The 27,789-nt window shown below is 44.6% G+C and overlaps 1 protein-coding gene across 1 annotated transcript; it reads left to right on the plus strand.

Annotated features, from left to right (window-relative positions):
* Window positions 1-4,399: 4,399 nt before the first annotated feature.
* LOC104062412 (acyl-CoA 6-desaturase) lies at window positions 4,400-26,344 on the plus strand. Its single transcript, XM_009564467.2, has 12 exons — window positions 4,400-4,835; window positions 9,353-9,463; window positions 11,191-11,388; window positions 11,838-11,939; window positions 12,888-13,013; window positions 15,770-15,830; window positions 16,356-16,432; window positions 16,614-16,711; window positions 18,301-18,397; window positions 19,924-20,003; window positions 21,278-21,403; window positions 22,913-26,344. Exons 1-12 carry the CDS (start codon window positions 4,629-4,631, stop codon window positions 22,962-22,964), a joined length of 1,335 nt encoding a protein of 444 aa, XP_009562762.1. The 5' UTR covers window positions 4,400-4,628; the 3' UTR covers window positions 22,965-26,344.
* Window positions 26,345-27,789: the final 1,445 nt, after the last annotated feature.

The raw sequence follows: 27,789 nt of genomic DNA on the forward strand, positions 1-27,789 counted from the left end.
TTATTATTTTTTAGCTGAATCCTCTATTTATGGCAGCTATGTACATCAAAGTTTTTTTAGGGGGAGAAAAACCCAACCAGAGACCCAACTAAAACCAAAATACAAACAAAATCCGCAACTTGAACAAGGAGAGAAAGAGAAAGAGAAAAGAAAGAAGAAAAACCATATTCTCAGTGACCAGCCAGGAACAGAAGCAGTTGGGCCTTCTAGATAACTGTCCTGTTCTGGACGTCTCTCCAGTGGAGCAAGGAGTCCACAGAGCAGTTCTCATCAAACCTCACTTAACTTCATGACTGGTTGCTCCTGCCTGAAATGTTGGAGCACACTCCATGAGGTGCAGGAGTTGCATGCTCCATGTACATGTAATAATTATTGGACATGGAAATCATTTATATGTAATTATTATGTGTTATATATGTATTGTTATATATGTATTGTCATATATGTATTGTTTTATATATATGTATTATTTGTATTGTATATGTATTATGTGTTACCCAGTAGGCTCTAAAGTTATAAACTAAAAGCTATGAGGTAAAGGGCAAAAAAATAGGGTAAGAAAGGGAGATTAACTTACCTTTGGTCATCAATCTTTAGGACAAACCAGACATAACAGATGGAAAACCACACATGTCTCTACAAGGCCCTAAGGATAAAGGCACTCGGGTACCACAGGGCACAGTAAAAGCCCCCGACAGCAGCCTCCGGGTGTGTGTGGTTACAAGGCAAAGGCAACATGCTATGCAGACACGTCTACAGGATTATTATAAAATCCTGAGATGCAAAAAAAAACTCAGCAGAGAAAGTGTCGCGGTAAACTTTTCCCACATCACAAGCCAAGAGCTTCACGTCCGCCTTAACGTAGTGCCTAGCTGACATTTCTTACTATCTTTGTCAGACGTCTATTTTGAACCAAACTAAATAAAACCCGCAAGTCTTAGGAAAACATTCCTTTCATTTCTGACTCTCGTCACCACGCACCACAGGAAAAGGCTGTTTAATAGGCTGAAATCCTTGTGCAGCGAGAAGACCAGGCAGAAACCTATAGCACGCCCTGGCCCACAGTCAGTGCAAAGTGATTCTCGCTGGAGTAGATGCACGTTCAGTCCCTTCGGTCTCTGTTCCTGTTGCCTGTGTAGGGAGCGTGGGGAGGAAAAAGGAAAGGAGCAGGAAATTTTGAGGCATTCAGATCCAAAACTGAGGTTTTCAGTGTTGTCAACTCCTTCTGGCTAGTGACAGCAGGCAAAATCAGAGTACCCTTGGCTGTGCATGCTCTAAAGTACAGCTGCGGCTGGACAGAAGGACAACAGCACCAGGGTTGGAGGCATTTCTTGTTTCACTGAAGGAGGTGGTCTCTTATCCCGTGCATAAGCTCCCTCCTTCAGCAACAAGATATGATGGAGAGCTAATAAGCATTGTGTATTAAAACATTTGATGGTTAACGTGAATGTGGCACTTTGAGACATAGTTTAGCAGGCATGGTTGGACTTGATGATCTTGGAGGTCTTTTCCAATTTTAGTGATACGGGTTTCTTTCCCTGCTTTTGCAGCCCAGGTCAGAACACAGTGCTATTGAAAGATGAGGCAAATAAAAGGCTGAGCTGCTGGAAACCAGTGTTGTTCCAGTCGTAAGATTTAATCATAAAATGGAATGCTGTAACTTTGGGAATGCTCTCTGTACCCCAAAACCTTTGGATAGCTTGTATATTAAATGTCCTTAGATTCAGTCAGTGCCATACAGAAGGGATTAATAAGGCTTCCACTTATTAATGCAAAATGGACACAAGATTCATAGCATAGTTTGGGTTGGAAGGGACCTTAAAGATCATCCAGTTCCAACCCCCCTGCCCTGGGCAGGGACACGTTCTACCAGAACAGGTTGCTCAAAGCCCCATCCAACTTGGCCTTGAACACCTGCAGGGATGGGGCAGACACGACCTCCATGGGCAACCTTTGCCAGCACCTCACCACTCTCATGGTGAAGAAACTCCTCCTTATGTCTAGTCTAAATCTGCCCCTCTCCAGTTTATACCCATTGCCCCTCTTCCTACCACTCCAAGCCTTTGTGAACAGCCCCTCCCCAGCTTTCTTGTAACCCCTTCAGATGCTGGGAAGTTGCTATAAGATCTCCTTGGAGCCTTCTCCAGGCTGAACAACCCCTACTCTCTCAGCCTGTCCTCGTGTGTGAGGTTCTCCAGCCCTCTGATCATCCCTGTAGCCTCTTCTCCACCAGTTCCAACAGTTCCATCTCCTTCTTATGTTAAGGATTTCAGAAAAAGAAAAGATCCTTATCACCAGAACAGCTGTGGGGCATTGCTGCCATGCCCTTGAGAGTGGCCACAGATCCCCTCAGACACGAGACGGCGGTGAAAATGCTCTTCCACTGGTTTTGCTCTTGTGCTGCCACACCTCGCGGGGGATTATTTTATTATATAAGTGCCCCACGGCAAAGAAAAAATGGCATCGTCCCACCTCTTCAGAAAAACATTGCCCTAAGCAGATCTCTAGCTGCACCCGCTGCCAACAGAAGGAGCAGCTCTTCTGCAACAACAACGGTGAAGTCTGACTGCCATGAGTTTGTCAGTTAGCATGATAGAATAGGGTAAAGCATTGATAATTGCAGGCAGAAGGCCAAAATCTCCTTTAGAAGTGTATCATGAAGAAGTAAAAAGGTGAAAAATTAGGGGGAAAAAAGAAAAATTTAAGAAAAAAAAAGAAAAAGGGGGAAAGGAGGAAAAAAAAGGAGTAAAAAAGGAAAAAAGGAAGAAAAACATGTAAAAAAGAGGAAAAAAGGAGAAAAAAGGGAAAAGGGAGGAAAGGAGAAAAAATAAAAGGGGAATAAAGGAGAGAAAAGAAAAAAGGCAAAATAGGAAAAAAGTGAAAAAGAAGTTAAAAGGGAAAAAAAGGAGAAAAAAGTAAAAAGGGGGAAATGAAAAAAGGAGTAAAAGGGGGAAAAGGGAGAAAAAATAAGTAAAAACAAAGAAAAGGTGGGAAAAGGGAAAAAAGTGGAATGGGGGAAGAAAAAAGGAAAAATGAAGAAAAAAGTAGTAGAAAGGGGAAAACCAGAAAGGAGAAAAAAATGAGAAGGAAAAAGAAGTATTTTCCCTAAAAAGGGGAAAATTTCCTGTTTTCCCTAAAAAGGGGGAAATAGGAAAAAAGGAGGAAAAAAAGAAGTAAAAAGGGAAATTAGAAAAAAGGAGGAAAAAGGAGTAAAAAAATGAGGAAAAAAAGAAGTAGTAAAAAAGGGAAAATGGGAAAAAAATAGGTAAAAAAGTAAAAAGGAAAAAAATGAGGAAAAAAGTAGAAAATGGAAAAAAGGACTAAAAAGGGAAAAATGATAAAAAGGGAAAAAGGGGAAAAAAGGAGGGAAAGGAGAAAAAGAAAAGGGTAATAAAGGATAGAAAGAAGAAGAATAAAAGGGAAAAAGGAGATAAGAAAAAAGAAAAGGGGAATAGAGGATGGAAAAAGACTAAAAGGGAAAAGGAGGAAAAACAAAAGGAATAAAGGATAAAAAATAAGAATATAAAGGAAAAAGGAGAAAAGAAAAAAGAAAAGGGGAGTAAAGAAATAAAAAAGAATAATAAAGGGGAAAAAAGAAGAAAAAAGAAAGGGGGAATAAAGGGTAAACAAAAAGAAGAAAAGGGAAAAAGGAGAAAAGAAAAAAGAAAAGGGGAATAAAGGAGTGGAAAAAACGAATAAAAGGGAAAAAGGAGGAAAAAAGAAATGGGGAATAAAGGATAAAAAAAAGAAGAATAAAAGGAAAAAGAAGATAAGGAAAAATGAAAAGGGGAATAAAGAGGTGGAAAAAAGAATAAGGGAAAAAAAAGAAAAAAGAAAAGGGGAATAAGGAGTGGGAAAAAAGAAGACTAAAAGGGAAAAAAGAGAAAGAAAAGAAGAGGGGAATAAAGAGGTGGAAAAAAGAATAAAAGGGAAAAAAGAGAAAAAAAGAAAAGGGGAATAAAGGAGCAAAAAAAAGAATAAAAGGGAAAAAGAAGAAAAAATAGAAAAGGGTAATAAAGGATTAAAAAAAAGAAGAAGAAAAGGGAAAAAGAAAAAATAGAAAAGGGGAATAAAGGATAAAAAAAAGGATAAAAGGGAGGGAGGTGAGCAAAAGGTGAAAAAAGCGGCGGAGCGGGGGGAAGAGGGGGTGAGCGTTGGGAGCCGCGGCCCGGGCGGAGCGGCGGGAGGAGCGGGGATGCCCGCGGGTGCCGCCCCGGCTCCGGCAGATCCGCCCGGGGCCAATGGGAGCGGCCGGGGGGGCGGCGGCAGCGCCGCGATTGGAGCCGGGACTCTGCTGATCCCGCTGGAAGCCCCGGCGGCGCCGGAGGGAGGGGGATGCTGGAGAGGTGGGGGGGGGATGAAGGAAAGCGAGGGGGGAAGGGGCTGAGCTTGCCACAAACCAGGGCTGTGCGCGGGGAGGCAGAGCATCAGTAGGGAGAAATCCAGGCTAGGGGGCACTTCCGAGCAAGTGGAGGGGTTGGAAGGGGCAGGCGAAGAGACAAAGAGAAGGGAGGACATGAGAGAAGGCACAGGGAGAGAGCAGGGCATCAGCTGAGCTAAACCACGCCAGGAAAAGCGTGGGAGAGGTTTCTTGGGCAAGAAGACAAAGCAGCGAGTGGCCTTTCCCCATGGGGAAAGGGGGTGAGAAAGGAGGGGAATCGGGGGAGCCGGAGGCGCAAATCCGCTTCTACACTTGGGAGGAGATCCAGAAGCACACCCTGAGGACGGACAGGTGGCTGGTGATAGAGCGCAAGGTGTATAATGTCACCCAGTGGGCAAACAGGCACCCGGGGGGTTCGCGAGTCATCAGCCACTGCGCCGGCGAAGATGCCACGGTAAGGATCCCACGCACGGCCAAACACGCTGGCTGCATCCCAGCTCCCATCGGCAACCTCCCGGTGGTTACCGAGAAGCCAACCAGCCCTTGGTGCAGCCAGCCTGCCTCTTTCTCCCCACCTCTGTCACCTGCCGCACGCCCAGCTCCATCTTTCCCTGTTTCTCGGAGCAAAAAGGTTCATAGAATCATAGAATGTCCTGAGTTGGATATTCCCAAATGGCCAAGTTGGTCCAAATTGATGCAGCTCCTTGGCCATCAACTCTGTTGAGCCATGGCGATTGGTAGCCTCTGGAAGATGGGTCGGTAGAGATTGCTCGGCTCTGCTTAAGTCCTCGACTCTGTTGAGCTCTGCTTAAATCCTCAACTCCATTGAGCCATGACAGTTGGTAGCATCTGGAAGATTGGTTGGTAGAGATTGCTCGGCTCTGCACAAGTCCTCAACTCTGTTGAGCTCTGCTTAAGTCCCCAACTCCATTGAGCCGTGGGGATTGGTGGCCTCTGGAAGATTGGTTGGTAGAGATTGCTCAGCTTAAGTCCCGCTGTTTTGTCTTTTGTCTCTTGTTTGTGCTGTGCCTGGAGCTCTGAATTCATGGGTGAAGTGTTCCAAGCCTTCCCTTCTCCAGTGTGTATGACATGCAGAGACACAGCAGCCAGGCATAAGAAAGGGTTAACGAGAGGCCAGTCTGTGTTTCAAAGGTGCTTCTGTGAGGAGGGTGAGCCGAAGGCTTTAATACAAGGAGCTTTTTAGCTTTTTTTTTTTTTTTTTTTTTACCCAGGAATGAATTCTCTACAAAATTTAGTTAGAGGTTTCTACAGAAAGAAAGAAGGGAACCATTTGCTTCTGCTACAGCTGCTCCATGGCTGGTTTCGGCTACCTCTCACGTTCCAGCAACTTAAAATAAAAACCTAGCAATTAAAAAATGAAACAAAACCAGACCAAACAAAACCAAAACCTTGAAAAAAAAAAGAACTAATTGCCCCAGAGGTTGTTGTCTGCAGTTCCCCTGGAAGCCACCTTCTTCAGAAGTAGTCAGGAGAGCTGGTGTCCTCTCCTCAGGGCATTAGCCCATAGTTAATAAAATTTAAACTGCCTCAGAGCTTTTCCAACTAGAATATGTGCATGGTAAGCGGCAGGAGAGACCAAGCTGTAGCATTAACTCTTAGTCTCCCACATCTCTTTGCACTTTAGCAAGGAGGAAGCAGGAAGCTCTGTGTGCGGCACAATTAACGGGCAAGAATTACTAACCTTTCCTTTCCATTTGCCTGTGGGGCATGGTTTTCCATTTTTTTCCTTGAAGTGCTGCATTTTGGTATTCCTGTCCTCTTTCAATAAATCCTCTGAATATAAAGCTTTCTCCCTCAATAACATGGACCAGGTTTTACTTTCAGCTGCTGAAACCAGAGGAGTTGGACTCCTACCCCAAGAATTTAACTCCAATATCTCCGCTAGAAACCTGAAAGCATCTGCTGTTGCATTTATCTCAGATCCTTCAGACGAAGCATTTATCTCAGATCTCCTTCAGACGAAGGAGACTGAACCATAGATTTGTGACTCCACCTCCTCCCACCTCCCTACCCATTCTTTAATGCTTCTTATATGTCCACCCTCTCCCTTTTCCCCCTTCTTCCCTTTTTTTTTTCACCCCAAAATTGCCAAACCTTGCAGCTGGTATAATCAAGTCTTTGCTTCCCCACTTGTTCTGCTCTTCCCTCCTCTTTCAAATCATCTACCCAGGAAGGGAACTAGCAACCAGAACTAACATTTCAGTGCCATGCTCAGGGGTCCAAGAGATGAAAATGCTACAATATCTGGAGCAGTAGTGGAAAAAAAAGGCTCAAGGTCTGCTGCTGGTTGTAACCTAGGGCAAGCCAGTCCTTTAGTGCATCATTCCCTATCTGTAGAAGAGAGAGGAGTGTATTTTTTTAACCTCAGATGGACTGAGAGGATGAAATATGCAGAAATTATGTTACAACAAATTAAATTCCTCAAATTAGAGAAGGAAGCTGATGATTCAGGACAACTGTTTCTGTGCATGGGAAACACCAAACAGTCTGCAGCACAGGGATGTAGGAACAGCTTTGCTGGCCCTATACTTTTACCTCCATTTTGGCACCAATAAAGTAACACCAGGGCTAACCCAATGCAGTTGAAAAGCAACTACTTTCATTCTTGCTGGGATAGGTTTTGCCAGTGATGCAGGACAAATTGAGCCAAACTTCTCCTTGTGGCAACAGGGATCACTTCGTCCATGAAACAGGTTCCACAAGGGGATAGTTTGGGTACTGGCATGAGAGTTGAGCTAAGAGAAAGTAGGAAAGTCTAGTACTTTACAAAAGTGCACCTCAATTTCATTGCTGGCATTTTGATTTGCCTCCCCAACTGAAATGACTAACAGCCCCCTCCCCACTTACTTCTTCTCCATAGCCTCTGGCATTTAGGACCCGAGGGAATGGCAGGAAGATGTGCCAGGTTTATTAGGTTAAATTGGGTATTAGGAAAAGGTTCTTCATCCAGAGGGTGATGGAGCACTGAAACAGGCTCTCTGGGAAGCAGTGGCGCCTGAAGATATTCAAGAAGCATTTGGACAAAGCCCTCAGACACATTTTGGGGCTGTCTTATGCAGGGACAGGGGTTGGACTTGATCCTTGTAGGTCTCTTCCTACTCAAGACATTCTATGATTTTGTGGCTTTTATAACCATTAAATCATTCTACAGAGTTGTATTTCTCTCTTGCACCTGTAGCCAGCTCTTCCACCCCCCATGCTGCATCTCTGACTTCTCATGTGTCATTTCTTTAACTTCGAGTTAAATGGCTTAGATCAGCTTTCACTCTCCCTCCTTCTTTGCCTCCGGCAGCAAAACTTCTATGGTTAGAGCATTATTCTAAAGGCTTGGAACCAGGTGAAAGTTCATATCGGTTTTGGCAGACTTTGGGACCAAGGTTGCTAGTTGGTATTTTTGAACACCAAAGCTAGACTTTTGATGGAGGTCAGCTCCCAGAAGGGTCAGCTGGACACAGTGAGCACTTTCCAGACTGTCCTTTCTGTTCAGAGCCAGAAGCGAGATTTTACTTGGTCCCTACTGTTGTTAGGCAATGAGACAAAGGTGGAAATGTTGGAAGCATGGTTCTCCTGACTTGTCTTTTTGACTGTTTTATTCTGTGGCACTCTCAGCACTTCATGGAAGTACATCATCTTTACAGCTCTCCTAGATGAATTTCTTGAGTTAACTCCAGTTGTGTGCAAGAGAAGAGCAAGGACAGTGTAAGAGCTTCTGGTCTAGGTCAACTTTCTGTCCCTACCACTATCTTTTGGGGTTAAAATTCAAGCCATGCCATGTGAAAGGATGGTCATAAAAGATCAACCAGTTCCAACCCCCCTTGCCACGGGAAGAGACACCCTCCACTGGATCAGGTTGCTCCAAGCCCCATCCAGCCTGGCCTTCAACACCTCCAGGGATGGGGCAGCCACGATTTCTCTGGGCAACCTGGGCCAGTGCCTCGCCACCCCCACAGGAAAACATTTCTTCCTAGTATCTAATCTCAATCTTCCTTCTTTCAGCTTCAAACCGTCCCCCAATCATCCTGTTCCTGCTGTCCCTGATAAAGAGTGCCTCCTCAGCTTTCCTGTCGACATCTTATCATTTTTACTGTGCTGTGCCACGTGGCCGCTTGTCCCTGTGAGAAGATCATTAAACTCTTGTGAGACGACTTGGATGTTTTCTGTTCACTACATGACTTGAAACTTGGGCACATTTTACTGAAGTCTCCAACGTGTGATAATAGCTGTAAAGAGCTTGTTAAGATTCAGCAAATGAATCTGCTTGAGGGATGAAACTCAATCTTGATGAAAGGCGTGAAAAAAAATCTTATCCCATATACACCTGAGGCTGGGAAAGCAGGAAACCCAGATGGTGTAACATTTTGCTTGCATATTTTCAGGCTGCTTCTAATATGGAAGGACAATACCTTGTTTTCAGAATCTTTTTGATCCTGGCATTCATGAGTTTACCTGGCTCTGCATTTTCTGGACTCCTCTTTTCCACACGTTTTTGTCTACCTTATAGCAGCCTTCCAGAACTTAAAGGGGCCTGCAGACCCCTCTTCTTGAGTTGCTTCCAGGTAGCAGACTCTCAAAGGATATTTATATCCTAGTGGGGATTTGCACCAATTCCTCTCTGCCTACCTTCTACCTTCTAAGCGAATTAACAGGATTTAGGTATTTAGTTACTTAGAAAAAAATTCTGGAGGTGCTTTTCACCATCTGTCTAGCTGGCATTCCAGATCTCACCATTCACTTCCTACTAGATAAGCAAATTCATGAGCCTTTAGCAGAAGGACTGAACTGAAGAGTCACCACAGAGGTGGAAGTCAGTCTGGCATGAGGCTTTCAAAGTTACTTGGGGAGATGACAGCAGAGAAGGGCAGTGCTGAAGTTGGATGGGAATGACACAATGAGTAGGAAGCAACAGCTTACCCTTGAATCTCACACAGTTACTTGTTTTTTCCACTCCAGGATGCGTTCCAGGCTTTCCATATCAATCCCACCTTGGTGCAGAAGTTTCTCAAGCCATTACTCATCGGAGAGCTTGCTCCAGGGGAACCTAGCCAGGACCGAGATAAAAACGTGAGTATTTGTTTCTGAGCTGGGGCTTTTGATGGCTGTATTCTACCATTTTTTTACGTCATGGGATGCCCTCCAGGTTAGAGGCAGGTAGATTATAAAGGTCTCTTCACTACTGGTAGCCCCCCAAGAGGGAGAAATGTGCTCAGTGACTGAACACCTTTGTCAAACAATGTACACATCCCCAGTATGAACGTGTGTGGAGGAGGGAGGTGGCACGTTCAGACTGTCTGTACAAACCTTTGCTTTCCCACAGACTCACCAACAGTTCTGTCTATGATAATCATGTCCCATTTCTAGCAGTTGTCCAGGATGGACTTAAAAAAGCATGCAGACATGGCACTTTGGGATGTGGTTTAGTTGGCATAGTGGTGTTGGACTAACAGTTGGACTTGATGTTAGGAGTCTTTTCTAGCCTTAATGATTCTGTGATTTGATTCTATGATTCTGTGACTGATCCCATACTGATGGAAAACGTAAACTGAGCCGTGGACTGGGAAACGCGCACCAGCTCTTGTGAATAGTGTCCCTCCTGTTATTCCTTCTCTGGTGACCGAGCTTTAAAACACATGTCATCACTTGCCTGTTAGGAGGCAGGGGAAGAAAGAGAATAGGCAAAGAAGTCTGAAAAGACTTCAAACTAGTTGCTTACCACCTCAAGACCTGAATCTCTTTCACTGTTTGCTCTGCACCTCCCTTTGGCAGAGTAGCTCCTAGGGAATGACCTCTTTGAGACTCAAACTGGCTTATCCTCTTGAGCCCAGTACCAGCAAAGCTCTGGAGAGCAGCCGCATTTGGGCCATGCATGGCACGAGCAGTAGGTCCGTATGGGTGAGGTGAACCAGTTTTCTAATTTTGGTGGCTGTGTTAAGGAGAAACCCAGCAAATACCCCCTTGGCATCCTCAGGGCAGCTCTCTATCCCTCCCAGACAGTTCATTCATTATTCAGGCACTCTGCATGGCATGACTGGCTCTTGCCACAGAACTCAATCCTGTCCCTTTGTTTGTGACTGGCCATGATTATGATATATCTGTATCACTCACAATAGGAGAGACAACGCTAACCCGCATTAACCCGGGAATGCTCTTCATGAATGATTGCACGGTGGCTGACCCACATATTAAATAGGCGACATGTGCTCTGATGCAGGGCGCTCATCATCAGAGCTCTGGAATTATACATCAAGTAATAGGACTGAATTCTCTCTTTTTCCAGCTGCCTCTTTAATTATTGTAAAGCTCATTCAAACGAGAGTCATCAGCTGATGTAACTCTCAGCAGAGCCAGGTAGTGCTGCTGATTCACCGCAACAGGCTTGAACTACTCTCTCAGTTCAAGGTGCAAAAGGTCAGGGTGCTCAGACCAATCAGGATGTTTATTCATAGGAAGGTGCTATGAAAAGCTGGAATACGAGATGAGTTTAGAGGCACTTCTGGAGCATTGCTAACCAATGCAAGAAACAGCCATGGTCCTTAGTATGGAACCTAGCCTTCCTTCCTTTTGGTCAAGCATTGGAAGATGTTGCCCAGGGAAGTGGTGGAGTATCCTTCCCTGGAGTTGTTCAACGTGGCACCTGGGGACATGGTTTTAGTAGGCATGATGGTGTTGGGCTAACGGTTGTACTGGATGATCTTAGAGGTCTTCTCCAACCTTGAGGATTCTATGATTCCTTCAACTCATTCAGATTTACTTACAAGCTTCATACCATGTCTTGCGTGTCTGTTTTGCAGTCCCAGCTGGTGGAGGATTTCCGGGCGCTGAGGAAAACAGCAGAGGACATGAACTTATTCAGAGCAAATCCCTTGTTCTTCTCTCTTTACTTGGGCCATATCATTGCAATGGAAGTTTTGGCTTGGTTAATGGTTTTATACTTTGGTACTGGCTGGGTCACAACTCTCATCCTCTCCTGCATCCTTACAACTTCACAGGTGAGACGTAGTAGACACAGAGCATACTGGCTACGCCAGTCACGAAGGGGAAGGTCAGTGTGCACTGAACTTTTCATATTAAAATATTTACCAGTGCAGAATTTTCATACCAGTGAAAAATATTCACAACATACTTGTCACTGTGGTGCCTCTCGACCACCTCTACCCATGGCTGATTGTGGTTCACACTTATTTCTCACCTCTTTGACCTTTCCTTCCACACATGGGTAGACTTGGTAGTGATAGATTGATAGCTGGATTTGATGTTCTTAAGGGTCTTTTCCTACCTGAATGATTCTATGCTCCCCTCCAGAATGAAACTAGACGTCTTCACCCTCTCACTTCAGTCAATTGCCTGTCTTCCTTACACTCACGACTTGCTTTCTATCTCCATTTCTTAACTCTGATTTCAAACAGCTTCCTAACTACTTTATTTCCCTTCATCCCAGGCCCAGGCAGGGTGGCTGCAACATGATTTTGGACACCTCTCTGTCTTTAAGAAGTCTTCCTGGAACCACATCGTCCACAAGTTTGTCATTGGACACCTGAAGGTAAAGGACATTATGGACCCAGGGCACTGTGGGAGCAGCTGTAGTCAATTTGATTGTCAGAATAGAAAACTGAAGTTCTAAGCCTTTCCACAGTGAGCAGATGCCCAGAGGAGAAGTTAGTGACCATTGCACATTGTGTTGATGGTTGGACTTGATGATCTTAGAGGTCTTTTCCAACCTTAACCATAGATTCTGTGATTCTATAAGAGATGAGAGCCTGTAATCATAGCCTCAGTGGAACCATGCCAATTTATAGCAGTTGAGGATGAAGCTTATTAAATCGCATAAACCCCTATTTTAACATCCTGTCATATTTTCACAATGCACTCCTCTAAGGTATAATATTTTACAAATATCCTATCCTGCTGCACCCCATCCATTTGAGATGCATTCAGAACTTCTGCCCTGGACAAGGTCCAGTGCAGCCCATTCATTTTGGCACCACTTACAGCAGGAGCTTATAGAGGGTGGGACATAGCTTTACCTGTTTTCCCAAACACTTTGCCTTGCCTGGTTCCTCACAGGCATTAGAGGGAAACCAGTATAACAATCAGTAAGGCAGCAAGAGGGTTTAGGGGTGGACTTGCTAGCGTTGGGTTAACGGTTGGACTCAATGATCTTAAGGGTCTTTTCCAACCTATATGAATCTACAGTTCAGCTGCTATAACCAAGATTACATGTTGGAAGACATGGTGACGTGCAACTCACTCAAAGTATATGTAGTCCCTGTTCTTGCAATATGGATGATCCTTAGCAAGGGCAAACCATCCCTCTGAAAACAGCAGTCTCATAGCAACTGAAGCTTAGAGACTTCCTTATTGCTATTTCAAAAGCAAATAACAGTTTGGCCATCATCAGGGTTGCGCTGTTTTGGCTTATATAAATGAATGGCAAAATCTATCTTTGGAGGAACTGTGTTCCATGCGTTAACTTGTTGTATCTGCACAGGGTGCCTCTGCAAACTGGTGGAACCATCGTCACTTCCAACACCATGCCAAGCCCAATATATTCAAGAAGGACCCAGATGTGAACATGCTGCATGTTTTTGTCCTTGGAGATACACAGCCTGTTGAGGTAAGGTAAAGTGGGTGAAATGTGGAAAACTGTTATCTTAAATTGCTTTGGAGAACATTTATGCAGGACCAGGAGCTGGCTAGGACCAATAGACATGAATTATGCAGTCAAGACTCCCAGGAATGCTGAAAAAGGAAACGCTTCGTGCAGGGATTTCATCTGTCCATGTTGTCTGACAGGGGTTTTGCCATCACGCCCCCTCAAACCTTGGGCTGAAGAGCAAGATTGACTGTATAATTCCCTATCCATTCCCTATACTGACCACAGGAAAAAGTGTTTTGGACTAGCTTGGGAAAAGCAATGAAGATGGGACTGGAAAGAAAGTAGAAAGCTGTTAAATACAGTTTCATCGTAATAGCTTGAAGTATCAACATGAGGGGAAAGTAGGGTGTTTTTCAGTTCTTCATCAAGAACATCTCAAAACTGATCTTCCATTTCCACAGAAAACATCATCCAGTTTTAGTTCAGCGATGCTCCAGACAACTGTACAAGGTCCTCTCCATTGGAGCCTTTTGTCATGCTGTGGACAGGACATTGCTTGCATAAGCATGGAATTTTCCTCCTGTTTTATTTTGGTTGATTGTTTTTTATGGGGCTTTTTTCCTACTTGAGACAAAATGTATGGAGATTTTGACTTGATCTAAGGGTATAATCCAGCAAAGCTGAGCTGAAAGAGCATGGAAACCTTTTGCTAGTACAGGCTAAACACAAATTATTTCACTCTAGAAATCTTCAGACATCAAGTGGTTTGAGTTGGAAGGGACATAAAAGATCATCTTATGCCAACCCCCTGCCATGGGCAGGGACACCTCCCACTGGATCAGGCTGCCCAAGGCCCCATCCAACCTGGCCTTGAACACCTCCAGGGATGTGGCAGCCACAGCTTCCCTGGGCAGCCTGTGCCAGTGCCTTACAAAGGCACTGGACATCATCTAGTCCTGCAAAAGACATTCTGTAAAAAGACCTGAGGGTCAGATTCTGACCAACTGTGCGTCAGCTGGGTACACTGGATTACTCGCCTCCTAGAACTATTTCCTTACTTTAATTATGTACTGACGTTGCAGATGAACTAACAGGCTATGTTAAGGCATTTAATTCAATTTGTCCTTCTAGAGCCAAAATATTTACTGTCCAGTGCGTAAAAACCTACACAAAACACAAACCACATAAGAGCAAGTGTTGCGGCAAGTGTAGCACAGGAGAATACAACATTAAAAAGTTAATGGTTTCTCATCCAGCTTTTACACTGTTGGGAGAGTAACTCCAGACACATGTATAGAATCATTAAGGTTGGAAAAGACCTCATTGAGTCCAACCATCAACCCAACTCCACTGTGCATGCTAAACCATGTCCCCTGGTGCCATGGCTACACATTTTTTGAACCTCTGCAGGGATAGTGACTCCACCACATACGTTCTGGTTTATGGGCGTGTGTAGAGAACGTCCTGCACACACAGAATGTTCAAGAGGCAGAAAGGTTCTAATATATAACTAAAATGAAGGCTGCCTCCTGGGATATAGAAGAGCCGTTATCTAGATGGTGTAAATCACTATCATACTCTTAAACGTGTGAGTACAACCCGTTGTGCCTGATAACAGGGTTTAAAAGCGGGCTGTGATTCTACCACTTAAAAATCTAAGAACGTAGACATCTCTGGCAACAAGGAAAACTGGATCTCCCCCACCCAACAGATCAGAAAGGTTAGGCAAGCATCAGTCTATCCCAGTACTCCTACACTTGTATATAAACCTTTTCCAAATGGTGCCATGCACACAGACTTCCAGAGCTCAGATCAGAGTGAACGATGGAGCTGATTTATTGGTGCTACAAGACTTACCTTCATCGCAAAGTTGCTATGCTAGAAGCAAAAATGCAAGCTTGCAGGAATCCAGGTTCTCCATGCATTGGCTTCCTGTGTGAACACTTCTGGAATTCCAAAAAGACACTTATGTATGGCTCTAGATATTTCTTTCAGGAGATGAGTTTAGGAGACCACGTGCTCTTGGCTCCCTCTTTTCAGTGAAAAGAAATGGTCTTGTGCTAAAATGCAACAACCCAAGGTCCAAACCTGTGTTTGGAGAACCTTCTCTGCATCTGCTTTCTGTAGGTGGGTCATAATAATTCAGGAATCGATGCAGAACAGCTCTCAGTGACAGCAGTCTATTTCCTATCGCTTACATGTCAAACAAATGACACAAGATTATAGATTTAAGCCAGAGTGACATGGAAGGACCACCCTAGTTTTTCCACTCTTGGTAAAGTGAGCTTTTACAAGAGCTGGCTAGTGGCAGGAGTTTGTGGGGGTTGATGGTTGCAGAAGTTAAAAAGGATGAATGGTTGGGACATTTTTGCATGGAAGTCTACCCAAGGATCCTGTGTCTTGCACTGGTATCCTGCGTAGTGGCTAACTAAAGGTCTGACTTCATCCCTATCACATTTGTGTTGGTAATGATGGAGATGATAGCAGCTTTCAGCACAGCCACAGTCTTTAGACCACAGGCATAGCAGAAGGTGGAGGAATGCATTAAAATGCCATCAGTAAATAGAAATTATCTGAATATCAAGCCAGAAGACTTTCAAAAGGAATTTACACCTAGCACAATTCCAGGTGTTTAACCATACCGAACCACTTTTTACCTGGTGATGGGAATTTAGTCAAAACTCTCCAGTCAATTTATAAAAAGTATGGTAGAGAACCTTCTCTTACATGAATCTCGTAATCCAACCCTGAGGTTTCTTCTCTGTGTCCTACAGTATGGCAAGAAGAAGCTGAAGTACCTGCCTTACAACCACCAGCACGAATACTTCTTCCTCAGTGAGTATCTGCCCTGCATTCTTCATTTTCCCCTGAATGTCAGTTGACCTTTCCACTTCCTACTGTGTTAGCAGAGCAACTCCTTAAGTATCAACTCATCCTTCCATTTCTCAGGAACATTAATCGCTGTGTAGGCCCCAAAATCAGTTCAATATCTTCTCAAAGATATCCAAATATCTTGAACATTGCCAGCATGGTCAGCAAGGCGAACAACTGAGACTGGGTCAACCAGTGTGAGAGGCTCCATGGTGTTACATCCTGACCCCCAACCCCACAAGTGGGTTCTCAACACATGGAAAAAAAATGCATGTTGCCAGCCAATGCTCTTTGATAAGTCAGGATGAATGGGTATGAAGCAAAACCTCCTTTCTTCACAGAAAGGCAACAATCCCCCATCATCAGCACCTCACCTCTCTCACCAGTACTACACAGACTTTCCCTGTAACGAGTGCTAAAACTGCTCACTCTCACATCATGCACCTTTCTACCCTTCTAATGGCCAAAACCTTTCCCTTTGCTTTGCAGTCTTCCCACCTCTGCTCATCCCTGTGTATTTCCAAATCCAAATCATCTCGACCATGATCAAGCGCAGGTTCTGGGCGGTGAGTGAAACATTCCCTCAATCTTTATGGGGTCTGACTGGCTCATAAGAGTAGAGAGGGAGGGCAGTGTGCAGGGATCGCACTTTGCCGTATTAATTCCTCAGCATCCCTAACATCACCAGCAAGGACAGGTTAGATGAGGTAGGCAAAGTGACACCTAATGTCTTCTCTCTTCCCCTAGGACCTAGCCTGGGCCATCAGCTACTACATTCGCTACTTCATCACATATATCCCGTTCTATGGCGTTCTGGGATCCTTGTTGCTCCTCACTTTTGTCAGGTAGGAAATAAAGGGTCTCTGTGTTGCTCTCCCCTCCCTCCAGTGCCAGGTGAACCAACGCTCGGCTCTGCAGATCTTCCCTGTTCAGGTTCTCTGCAGTCATTGATCTCACTGTGCGTTATCTTGGCTATTCCCACTACTTCACTTTCCTCTTATCATCACCCATTTTTGACTTGAGCTGGTTCTGGTGTTCATCGTCTTCCCCTGCCCTTGTGATGATCTGGTCAGGATTCTCCTTTGTTTCCTGATTCCCTGTTCTCACACACTGCCTGATCCCAACAGATTTATGCATTTTTCCACTTCGGTCAAGGCCACCCTCTTCCCATCTTAGTGGGAAGGGAATTTATGAGCCCTCCTGAGCGCTGTACATGACTCCCAGACAGTGGAATGCTCACCAGCTCTCCCCATGTGATAGATGGCATGACACGTACACTGGCAAGTGCCAAAGGATGACATTTAGTCCCCCAGTCAGCATTAATTTTAGTAAAACATTTCACCACAGAGAAATACATGTTCCAAAAAAATAAATTCTTTTTTTTGAGTAAAAGAAAAATAGCAGGAGATGCACAAAAACCTTCACAGAATCGGACCTTTTGCCTAAAATTTAAGATCACTGTTCACGACTTCAGTTTTCATAGTTTCAAAACCCTTTGGACCTGAGGGAAACAGGAGATTCAAATGACACACATTAGTGTAAGTGCATAGGCAACCTTTTTGGTTTGAAGTCAAGCTGAAAAACCTATTATTTCCTATGCTTCTATGTTTGATTAAGCTAAAAATGCAAGAAGAAAGGCAAAATTGCAGATTCAGATCTGCTCTTAGAGAAAACAAGCCGAAAGAGTAGAACAAGGATGCGTCTTGACAACTACCTTGTCAACGTCCTTCTGAGTCTCAGCGTAGGGAAACCACTTTGGGTAAAGAGAAGAAAGTGCATTTGTATAGACTACTGTACAGGTGCTAAAAAAGCAGTTATACACCAGAAACAATAGATATGCTGCTCTAAAGTGATACCCAGGCCTGGACAGAGTTGAGATTTATGGCAAAGGTACTGAAAGAGCAAAGAGAAGGTGGGAGTTCCGGCATACTAAGCCTGACACCCAGAAAGTGGACACCAATGACTCATAGAATTGCTTGGTTGGAGAAGACTTTGGAGATCATCAAAACCAAACCTGTCCACTGCTAAACCATATCTCTGGGCAGGTACACTCTGGAATTTATATCCAGCAAGAAACGGGAAAGATGAAAACAGTTCTGAGAACTTCTAAATGAGGGCTTGGTGTTTTTTCGGGAGTTGGATCATGACTTATTGCAAGGCAAAAGTAGCATGAGATCAACCCACTTCTGAGGAAGAGGGATAGACCAGTAGGATGTCCTGCTTGTATTTAATCATAACAGGGTTAGTCCCAGAGGTGGATGTGAAATCCATCACTTTCTAGTTTCCATAGAAAGAGAGATGTTTCCTTCAATACCCTGGAGAAGTACTTCTTCAGTTTGCCTCTCCTGCTGCTCCCTGTAACCCCACCTCTATTTACCTCCTATATCGAATTGCAATACCAATTGTCACACTTTTTGCCTGTTTGTTTTTGAAGGTTTCTGGAGAGTCACTGGTTTGTGTGGGTCACCCAGATGAATCACATTCCAATGGAAATCGATGGGGAGAAGCACAGAGACTGGCTTAGCGCTCAGGTAAGAGGGAAGGGAAAGAATACCCCTGACTCACCCCAGAATGGGTTCAAAAGTTACTGGAAGAGTGGATAGGTTACCACTAGCACCACTAGGTGCTAGTCCATGGTCCATGACCCTTCCCATAAAGATGTTCACCCCAGAGCCAGCAATGCTGAGGCAAGACATGGAACTCCAAGCTTCTAGAATTTGGCAACCAAAAGGTTCCTTCAGATTTGAAGAAGTACCAGGTTCAAGAAGCGTGCTTTGGCTTTCCTGGGCAGTGTACATTGGCGAATAAAAGTGAGCAAATAGAAGAGCCCCAGTGAGAATTGAAGCTAAAGAGAGAGCTCATATATTTCTAGAGCTTATATTTTAGCAGTAAAGGCTGAAATGAAAACCAGCTTCTCCCCAGATCTTTTTAATGCCCGGTCAGACAAATCCACGCTGCTGAAAGGATTTCTCTTATTTACAGTGGTCCAAGTCCTGTTCAGACCTAGAGGATAATGAGAGTATCTTTGACACTGGCCGTTTGAATTTAGCATAGCTGAGCTGGAGAAGAAATTATCTCACATGTTAATTAGTATAATTAGTATGTGTAGTTATTAATGAGGCCTTAAGGGTGAGATTTCAAAGTCTGGCAGTCAATTTGTATCCCTAAAAGCCCTAAACGTTAAAAATAAAGTGCTGAAAGCACTCTCATGTGCTAAAAGGAAAGAAACTAAGCATTTGGTTTAACTTAAACACGTGAATAGGTTCACTGAAGTGATGGGAGTGTTCAGGGGTTCACCTTAAGCTTTTGCTTAAGTACGTTATGCAACTGGAATTGGTAGACTGAGAGTGAGACTTGTTGGGGGGGGATTGTAAGAGAGATCTATTGGGTGAGAGGGAGGGAGAGAAAACGCATGTATGACAGAGAGGAAGCAGTAAGCTTCTTTGGCACTGATGTGGTTTTATGATGTGCCTGGGGGAGGATGTGTGTGAGGAGAGTATATCCCCTGTGGTCACTACCTAGCAATCACAGCTTAGTCGGTGCAGAGTGTAAGAGGATTTTAAGAAAGCCTACCTCATTTTACCATCATCAGTAGCAAGAGAATTGAAGAAATACTGCCAGAATATTCACATCTTGCTCTTAAGGCAAACTGGGCAATAACTAGGTGGGATGGGAAAAGCAGGTTTTCTGCGTCCATGCATTTTTCCTCCCTGTTTTCCGTCTTGGTGCTGTTGTTAATCTTCAACAGAAAAGGCTGAGATTTAGGAGTCTATACTTAGACTATGTGACTCGTCACCAAATGCCCACAAACTGCCTTCTTATATCATCCCTTTACCCATGGAGACTCGGTCAGCCCAGCAGCTGACAGTAAGCCCTGGAGGAGGATTAACCCTCTCCTTGCTGCTCCCAGCTATCTCAGCACAGCAATCTTCTGCACTCTGACAGCTCAGAAGTGCAGCAAGGCATGTACCAGCTCCTGCCACAGGCAAGAGGAGCTGCATTCTCATTTTAGGATGAGATTTCACCAATATTGACCATTGCTTTCTCGCCGTCACAGGTGGCAGCCACTTGCAATATCGAGCAGTCCTTTTTCAACGACTGGTTCACTGGGCACCTGAATTTCCAAATCGAGCACCAGTGAGTATGGACACAGAATCATTTGGCCATTACCTGGTTGTCACAATGCTGGACTGGAGGGGAGGGAAAGTGTACTCAAGGCACGTATGTGGGATGGGACAGGACCTTTGGAGCACTACCATATGCCAAGGAAAGAAAGTCCTAGACTACTGAGGGACAAAGTCTGCTTCTACTACAGACATGGCTTCTGTCCTGCTTGCTACCGAATACTTCAGCTTTCACTCTTACTTATAATTTGGGGTTTAATTAGAACCATAAAATGGTTTGGGTTGGAAGGGACCTTAAAGATCATCCAGTCACTTTGGAGGTCTGAAGAACAAAATAGGTATCTTTTCATGCTGTATCTGCTGTACTGGGGAACGACATTCAGTGTCATAGAATGGTTTGGGTCAGAAGGGACCTTAAAGCCCACCCAGTTCCAAACCCCTGCCATGGGCAGGGACACCTCCCACTGGATCAGGGGCTCCAAGCCCCACCCAGCCTGGCCTTGAACACCTCCAGGGATGGGACATTCATGACTTCTCTGAGCAACCTGTGGCAGTGCCTCACCACCCTCTCAGGAACACATTTCTTCCTAAGATCTTGTCTCAATCTCTCCTCTTTCGGCTTAAAACCCCTCGTGTCATCCTGTCGCTGCATTCCCTGATAAGGAGCCCTCCCCAGCTTTCCTGTAGACTCCCTTTAAGTAATAGAAGGGAATTAGGAGTCAGTGGTACGGATCTCCCAGTTGTGATGGCTGTGGACTGGTATCCTAAGTGAACTACTTGACCTTGAGTATCCATTTCAGAAATCTCCTCTCCCTGTCTTCTCTGTTTTATAGCTTGGGATGTCTGTGTGGGCTTTGTACAGTGCTGGGTACTTGGTTTCAGGAAAGATATTAAAACCAGGGCCATATGGACAGTTTGTTGCCAATGGCAACGCAAAATGTAGGGGAGACAGTGTTTAGGATAAAGCTGGCTGGTTTGGAAGTCAACTTAGAAATCTCCATTGAACAGCACAGGGTAAGGTGATCCAAAATTATTCTTTACCTGTATTGCTGTTCCATGAGCTTCCCGAGATGGGAAATTAATGCTTTCAGTTTTCACAAACTCCTTGAAAGAGAGGACTGTAAAGTACAGATACCTCTCTGTGCCTCTCTTTCTTTTCTCTGCTGGTACAGCTTGAGGAGAAGGCATTCATAATTAGCCCCAAAGAGGAGGCAGAGAAAGATGCTCATCCCTTGGGTTTTAGTCTTTGGAGTTTTCTCAGGTTTGTTTTCTCTTTCTCTATTCAAGCCTGTTTCCAACAATGCCACGGCACAATTTCTGGAAGGTGAAACCTTTGGTGAAGTCATTATGTGCCAAGTATGGAGTCCAATATGAAGAGAAACCTCTTGGAAAAGCATTTGTAGACATTGTTGGGTAAGGTCCTTTTAATACTATCTGCAGCTTGCAATGCATTGCTACACAACCAACCTATCTTTGCTAATACAGGGAATCCAGGACACTATAGACCCGTCAAATACCATACCGCTATGTTGTAATCTGGTGTCACTAGGTTAACGACCTTCATATCATGGTCCAAGGAACATCTGCAGCAATGCTGACCCACAGTAGAAATGACACAGCTCTGCCAATTTAGTGGACTAACGCCAGGTGACAACAGATGGAAAGCTGCTTCACTACCTCACAGGGTAGAAACAACTGTCCTCTAGAGCAGCTTCTGCAACCAGAGCACTTCTACCCAAGCACCAAAGTACTTAAGATGGGTACTAACGTGATCTAATAGGGCTCTTTTGAACGTGCTATATTTAATGATACCTTTTTGGAGTGCTATTCAGACAGCTGGTGATTCTTGTCTTCAGGCTGCAAATTGAGATGAATCAAAGGGGGATGAGTCAGGTTACAGCCTGTGCTGTTTCCCATTTGAGCCCTGCCAGCAGCAAAGGGCTGTTCCCTCTAGGCATGGTTGCAGAGTAGCCTAATAATCCTTGTCAGGCAGACTCTGTGCTAACGTTTCTGTCTCAGTTACTCCAAGGGGAATAATTCATGACAAGGAACATGAGAAAGCATTCTGCAGTGCAGGGATCTCCACTTTCAAACCATTCTAAACAAGTGAAAATTAAAGCAGATTGGCCCCAACGTGCAGAAGGGCTGAAAAGTGGTTCAAAACCTCTTTTGGTGCTCTCATCCAGTTAGCACAGGAAAACATATGCAACACTCAGACCGGCATCGCACCATACAGCACCCGTATCCTTACACAAGTTCTCAGAAACCATCTCAGCAATTACTCTCCTGATAGACAGATCATCTCCCATAAACCATAGAAAGCTACATTTCCAGCTTCCAGACCACACTCTGTTGGAGGACTTCTGAGCACAAACCAGCTCAGATCTGTCACATAATATTTGCGGAGCTGATACAGATAGGAAATTCCACATGAGAATTCCTGGTGAGAACCTTCAGAGGTGCAAGGTGGTGAGCCCAGGCAATTCTTCTCTGCCAATTATTCACAGCCAGAGGGAGTGACGCTGTGGGCATCAGGTGAAGCTCCTGCTCACCGAGTCTCAAACTGGTCACTTTGGGGATCTAAAGAGCAAAATAGGCAGCTTTTCATGCTGTATCTGCTGTACTGGAGAATGACATTCAGTGTCATAGAATAACAGAATCATAGAATGGTTTGAGTTGGAAGGGACCTTAAAGCCCATCCAGTTCCAAACCCTCACCATGGGCAGCAACATCTCCCACTGAATCGGGTGGCTCAAAGCCCCATCCAACCTGGCATAGAGCACCTCCGAGGATGGGGCATCCACAACTTATCCGGGCAAGGAATGCATCCTAAGAGTTCATATTTAAATTCCGTTAAGAAAAAAAAACACCAGAAGGAAGATTCAGGTGCCAAACAAACATCTCTTCATTTTCTTTCCACAGGTCCCTAAAGAAATCTGGAGATCTCTGGCTGGATGCTTACCTCCATAAGTGAACATGAGTCTTAACGGGGTGGTGTGAGTGCCAGGGAGGGATGGGGGGGTGCGGGGGGGACATCACACATGCATCTTCTACTCTCGGATTTCAGTCTATAGCTGCGTGCACAGTTGGAGGGGGGGGAGGGTCCTGTCTTGTGAACTGGTACGGGCTCAGGCAACCTGTGTAATCCAGACAGATTTAAAATATGCTTCAGAAGATGAAAAGCAATGCCAGTATTGCACAAAACAGAAGGTTGGGAGAGGATGGAGAGGAACAGTGTTTAAAAATGGGGCATTAATATCCAACCTTGACCTTCTCATCAAAAGATTCTACCTAAACCTCACAAATCCCTGATTCACAGACACGAAAGACTTGTTACACTTCAGTGAGTATTTACAATCCAAGGACATGCCCGTCAGCTTACGCCTCTTTCCTCTTTCCCATATTTGTGTAAAAGAGGAGCTCAGCACAGAGTTTCATTTTCTTATCAAGGCGAAAATAACGTGGTCCATGATGCCCATCGCACCAGGGAGCTCAGTTGGGCTGTGACGGCCGTCAGCTCTGCCTGCAGGAATCGCACCCCACTGAGACCGGCAGCTGCTGTATCATGATGAGGCATCAGCCCAAAGCCTTGCTGTCTTGGACTCCCTCCTTTCTCTCCTTTCTCTCCCTCCTTTCTCTCCCTCCTTTCTTTTTCTAATCCTAGCATCACTTTAGTGAAAGCTGTGGTACTGACCCTGCACAACTAATGTCTAACCACCTCTCAGCAGGGTTAACATAGCTGTATTTTTATAACCAGCCCCTATTTCCAGGGGTCTGCGGAAGATCTTTGGGCTTAAACAGCACAATATCTCCTTTAGGAGACGATCTGTTTTCTCTTTAATGAGCAACAGGTCTGGCGTAGCATTATGGTTGTCAGTAAATTACATAAAAGACCAAAACAAGTCACCATAAGCAAAACTTACTAATTGCTTGAGTGCTCCAGCGTAACCACAAATGGTCTTTTCAGCAGAGCAGTTAGGCAGCGTGCTGCAAAACCACATGGTTCTGCCTGTCTGCACATGCCTGGCAGAAACCAAGCCTCTTTCTGCTTCACAGAGGCCAGGAGCAATGGCACTGTTTACTCTTCTCTTGGGAACAATCAGCAAAGAAAATGAGTTCTCCCTGCAAAAGGAAGAGTCAACCATTTGAAATGTCCCCCCGGTCCTTCAGGGAAGCAGTCAGAAACAGAACTGACCAGGCTGTGCTGGTGATAGGAAACCTCTTACAAGTTGTCTAAAACTCTTTATTTTTCTGCCCAACACCTAATTAGCAAAATCCATTAATGGATTATCAGGAGATATGGTTGAACAGCTTCCAGGTGCTTCTGTAACAGGCAACCTGACCCCAACTAAATCAAGGGCTTTCGATTCGGTTGCAATATAACCGAAGAGATGTACCCATTAGTTTATGATAAAGGGCTGTGGTTTCCAAAGCAGTCTCGTTGCTCGCTCAAAACACCCAGAAGGGATACTCGTGCAGTGACTTTGCACACCTCATTACTTCATTCAGCTCTGAAACTCGATCCTCTCTGAAATCCTTGATCCCACAAAATCAGCAAGGTTCTTCATGCACAGAGACAACACCAGCCACTTCCAAATGTATTCCACCACCTCCTGCCCTCTTTGGAGAATAAGATGAGAATGTTTCTTGCCTACAGATAGGAAATTCATAGGCAAGGCTGCAACTTAAGCTCTTTAGTAATACTTAAGGTTTGTAAAGGGCTTATTCTGATGTTCTTGCCCACCCCTAAGATGGCAACACATGAAAATCACTAGGAGCAATTAAGATGAAAAGCTGCTGTCTCTGGGGTGTCTGAACACACTTCAAGCCAATTTTATAGATGATTTTTAATAGTATAAACAATAACGTCCTTCTAGATGCTGGAAGTTCCCAGGCAGGCAGTAACGGACTCGCCTGGGATTATGGTTAATGTTGTAAAGACTGCCTTAATATGTGCATCTCTTTCTGACTCCTTGAATGTATCTCACTGTTTCTGCTCCAGCCAGGGTGACCACAAGCACACAGTAGCATCAGCAGTACAATCTTTTAAATATTCGTCTTATTTTTTTTAACAGTTAATATTTTTTCACCCCTCCAGTTCTTATTTCCAGAGTAAACGTTTTCTCAACGCGGATGCCTCTTCCCCTTTACGCTGTCCTCTCTTCTCTCTCTCTTACCTTTCTTCATGAGAAACTGTTTGCTTTTTAACACCTAGAGAAACTGCAGAAAATCAGTAGCTCAGCCTAGGTAAACAGTCTTGCTTTAGCAGCTTGGCTTCCTTTTTGCCACTGATCAGCCCACTGGAAGGATTGTTGTTCTGCTACAAACCCAAAGCACTGCCAACACAACAGCCTGGCCTAGGAGACAGCACCTACTACTGATGGTGGATGAAAGAACATGAAACATTCAAGGAGAGCAACTATGCTGCAACGATCTGCAGAAGAAAAGACCAGCTCTTAGGCAAATGGACAAGTTTTTCCCCCCAAGACCTTAGCAGAAGATACCAATGGGAAGAAATGGGGCAACAGGAGAGATCTTGATACTTCCCCAGCCCCCTGCTTCTTTCAGACTCTCAAGGAATGCCCTTTTCATGACAGATGCTTGGTTGCTCAAACACAGAAATAAAACCTGTGCAATGTTATAGTCAGAACCGATTTCCAAGTGTCATTATCCTGGCTATTTCAAGATCAAGGACTGTTGGCAAAGAATAGGTCATCATCATCCCTTTGTAACTAGCAATGTATTTTTCTTATTCAGTGTACTTACATGTGCAAAAATCTTGTCTGGTGACAATAAGATGTTGGTTAATTTTGCAGGCAAAGCCATTCTGGTGCACACAGTTTCTTCCCCTCCCTCCAAAAGAAAAAAAAATCCCAGCCCTCTATCTTGGAATTCAAGCTGTTTTGTACGTGCCTTGATGGTTAAGTTCTCCATCCTTTAACTGGAGCAGGTCTAACAGCTCCCTGACAGAGAGCCCTGAAGTCTGGAGCAATCAGTTCTAATGTTAAGTAGCACTAAAGTGAAATTAGGTTTACAGGAGATGTTCCAGAAGTTTCAGTCAAACTGCACGCTTCGGTGGATATAAAGTTCACATGACCTCATTTGGCTTTGTCTCCAAGCTGGGCAAAATGCAGCGACTGATGACAGAGGGACATCCTTTGCAGGTTACAATTAGCCATCAAAATGGTCAAATGCAGACATTTAAGGGCAGTTTTACTGAGCTTTCTTAGGACCATAACTAACCAGTTTCTCTGAGAATAATGAGGTGAAACCTTGTATGCTTTCTCTCTTGATAAAGGTCATTCGTTTGCTCTGTAATGAGACAGAAACACACAATAAAAACCTGTAAAACATGCTGGGAGCCTGCCAGGGTTTATTTAACCCAGCTAAACAACATCACAGGCTACGCGAGCTCTTGGCAACAGAGAGAGGCCACGAGTTGGAAACACAGAGTTTGTTTCAGGGCAGATGATGAAACAATAGGCAGGAAAGGACTGGCTTTGCTTCTCTTCAGTCACTTGTTAGCAGGGACTGGAGTAGAAGCTGGAGGACCAGGATGGTCAGAGGCAGTTGGCCGGGAAAGGCATTAACTGAAGCAAGTGCAGCAAGGACAAGAGAAGTCTCTGGGCAGGAGAGAGGTGGGCATGTGTTTTGGGAGAAGAATAGACATGGGAGAAATGTGGGAAGGGAACAGGCTGAGGAGGGATGCAAGACAGAGTGGGAGAAAAAAAGAGTGGAAAGAGAAGAAAAAGCAACTTGGAATCAGGTGCTCCTTGTTCTCCCGTTCATCGTTTGTATCTGCCTGGGCGACAGCTTATGCGGGAGATATGAGGCAAGAAAGGGCAGAGCACAGGCTTGAAGGGGACAGTAGAGGCTGCAACATCACAGACATCTTGTGGCAAGGTGGATCTTGCGTTGAGCTCGCCCTCCCCCAGCTCTGAGAGCAGGGACAGCATAGGAGTAACCCTGTGCCCTTCGGTAGCGTGTTTCAGTCCCTCACCAAGCACGTACTTCGCCTGCACTCTGGAGAAAGTAGGTTAAAGCTGTGGCTTAGACCTTCAGCGACAAAAATTAACTCCACTGAAGGCCATGGGTCTGTGCCAGCTTTGTAACATGAAACCTAGCCCCATGTTTCCAGGCAGAGCCACAATGGGAATTAGGGCATTTGCGTTGAGATTTTTTTCCGTCGAGCATGGATACGAGGAGTCTAAGATTCCAACTGCTTACTGGAAGAGGGCTTGGAAAGCTCAGAGCACCAGCAGAACCTCATCAGGATGTATCACCAGGCACCACCACTCCTTGCTACAGGGGCTGATCACACTGGCTGGATGTTAGGTCTTCCTTCGGGCAAAGACATCCTTTCTGTAACAAGCTGCCATGTCGTAGCCATGGCCTCTTCTAGTTGAGGCTTTCCTACAAAAGCCTTCCTAACAAAGCCCTAATATTTCAAAAGTCTTCTAGGAGTTGTTAAAACTTCAAACCCACATTCCTGATAAGACAGCTCCAGATTATTTCCTTCTTTAAAAAAACAAAATATTTCAGTAACTCAAAAAGAACGTTTTTTTTTCTTGTGTATTCTACGACTCAATAAATCCATAACTATTTGTTGACCATAAAAATGCTTGTTGTGGTTTTTCCAGTCACATCCAGAGTCACTGTGATGCTCAAAGAATCCGTTTTATCTTGGAGCACCTACAAATCCACTAGCAGGTAGCATGGAGAAGCCAACTAAGCCAGCTACGACATTTTTATGGCGTGAATGTCACCATCCAGGTTTGTCTCTGAGATCGAGAACATAT

The sequence above is a fragment of the Cuculus canorus genome, chromosome 5 (genome assembly GCF_017976375.1).
Source record: "Cuculus canorus isolate bCucCan1 chromosome 5, bCucCan1.pri, whole genome shotgun sequence".
In the NCBI taxonomy this organism is placed as follows: domain Eukaryota; kingdom Metazoa; phylum Chordata; class Aves; order Cuculiformes; family Cuculidae; genus Cuculus; species Cuculus canorus.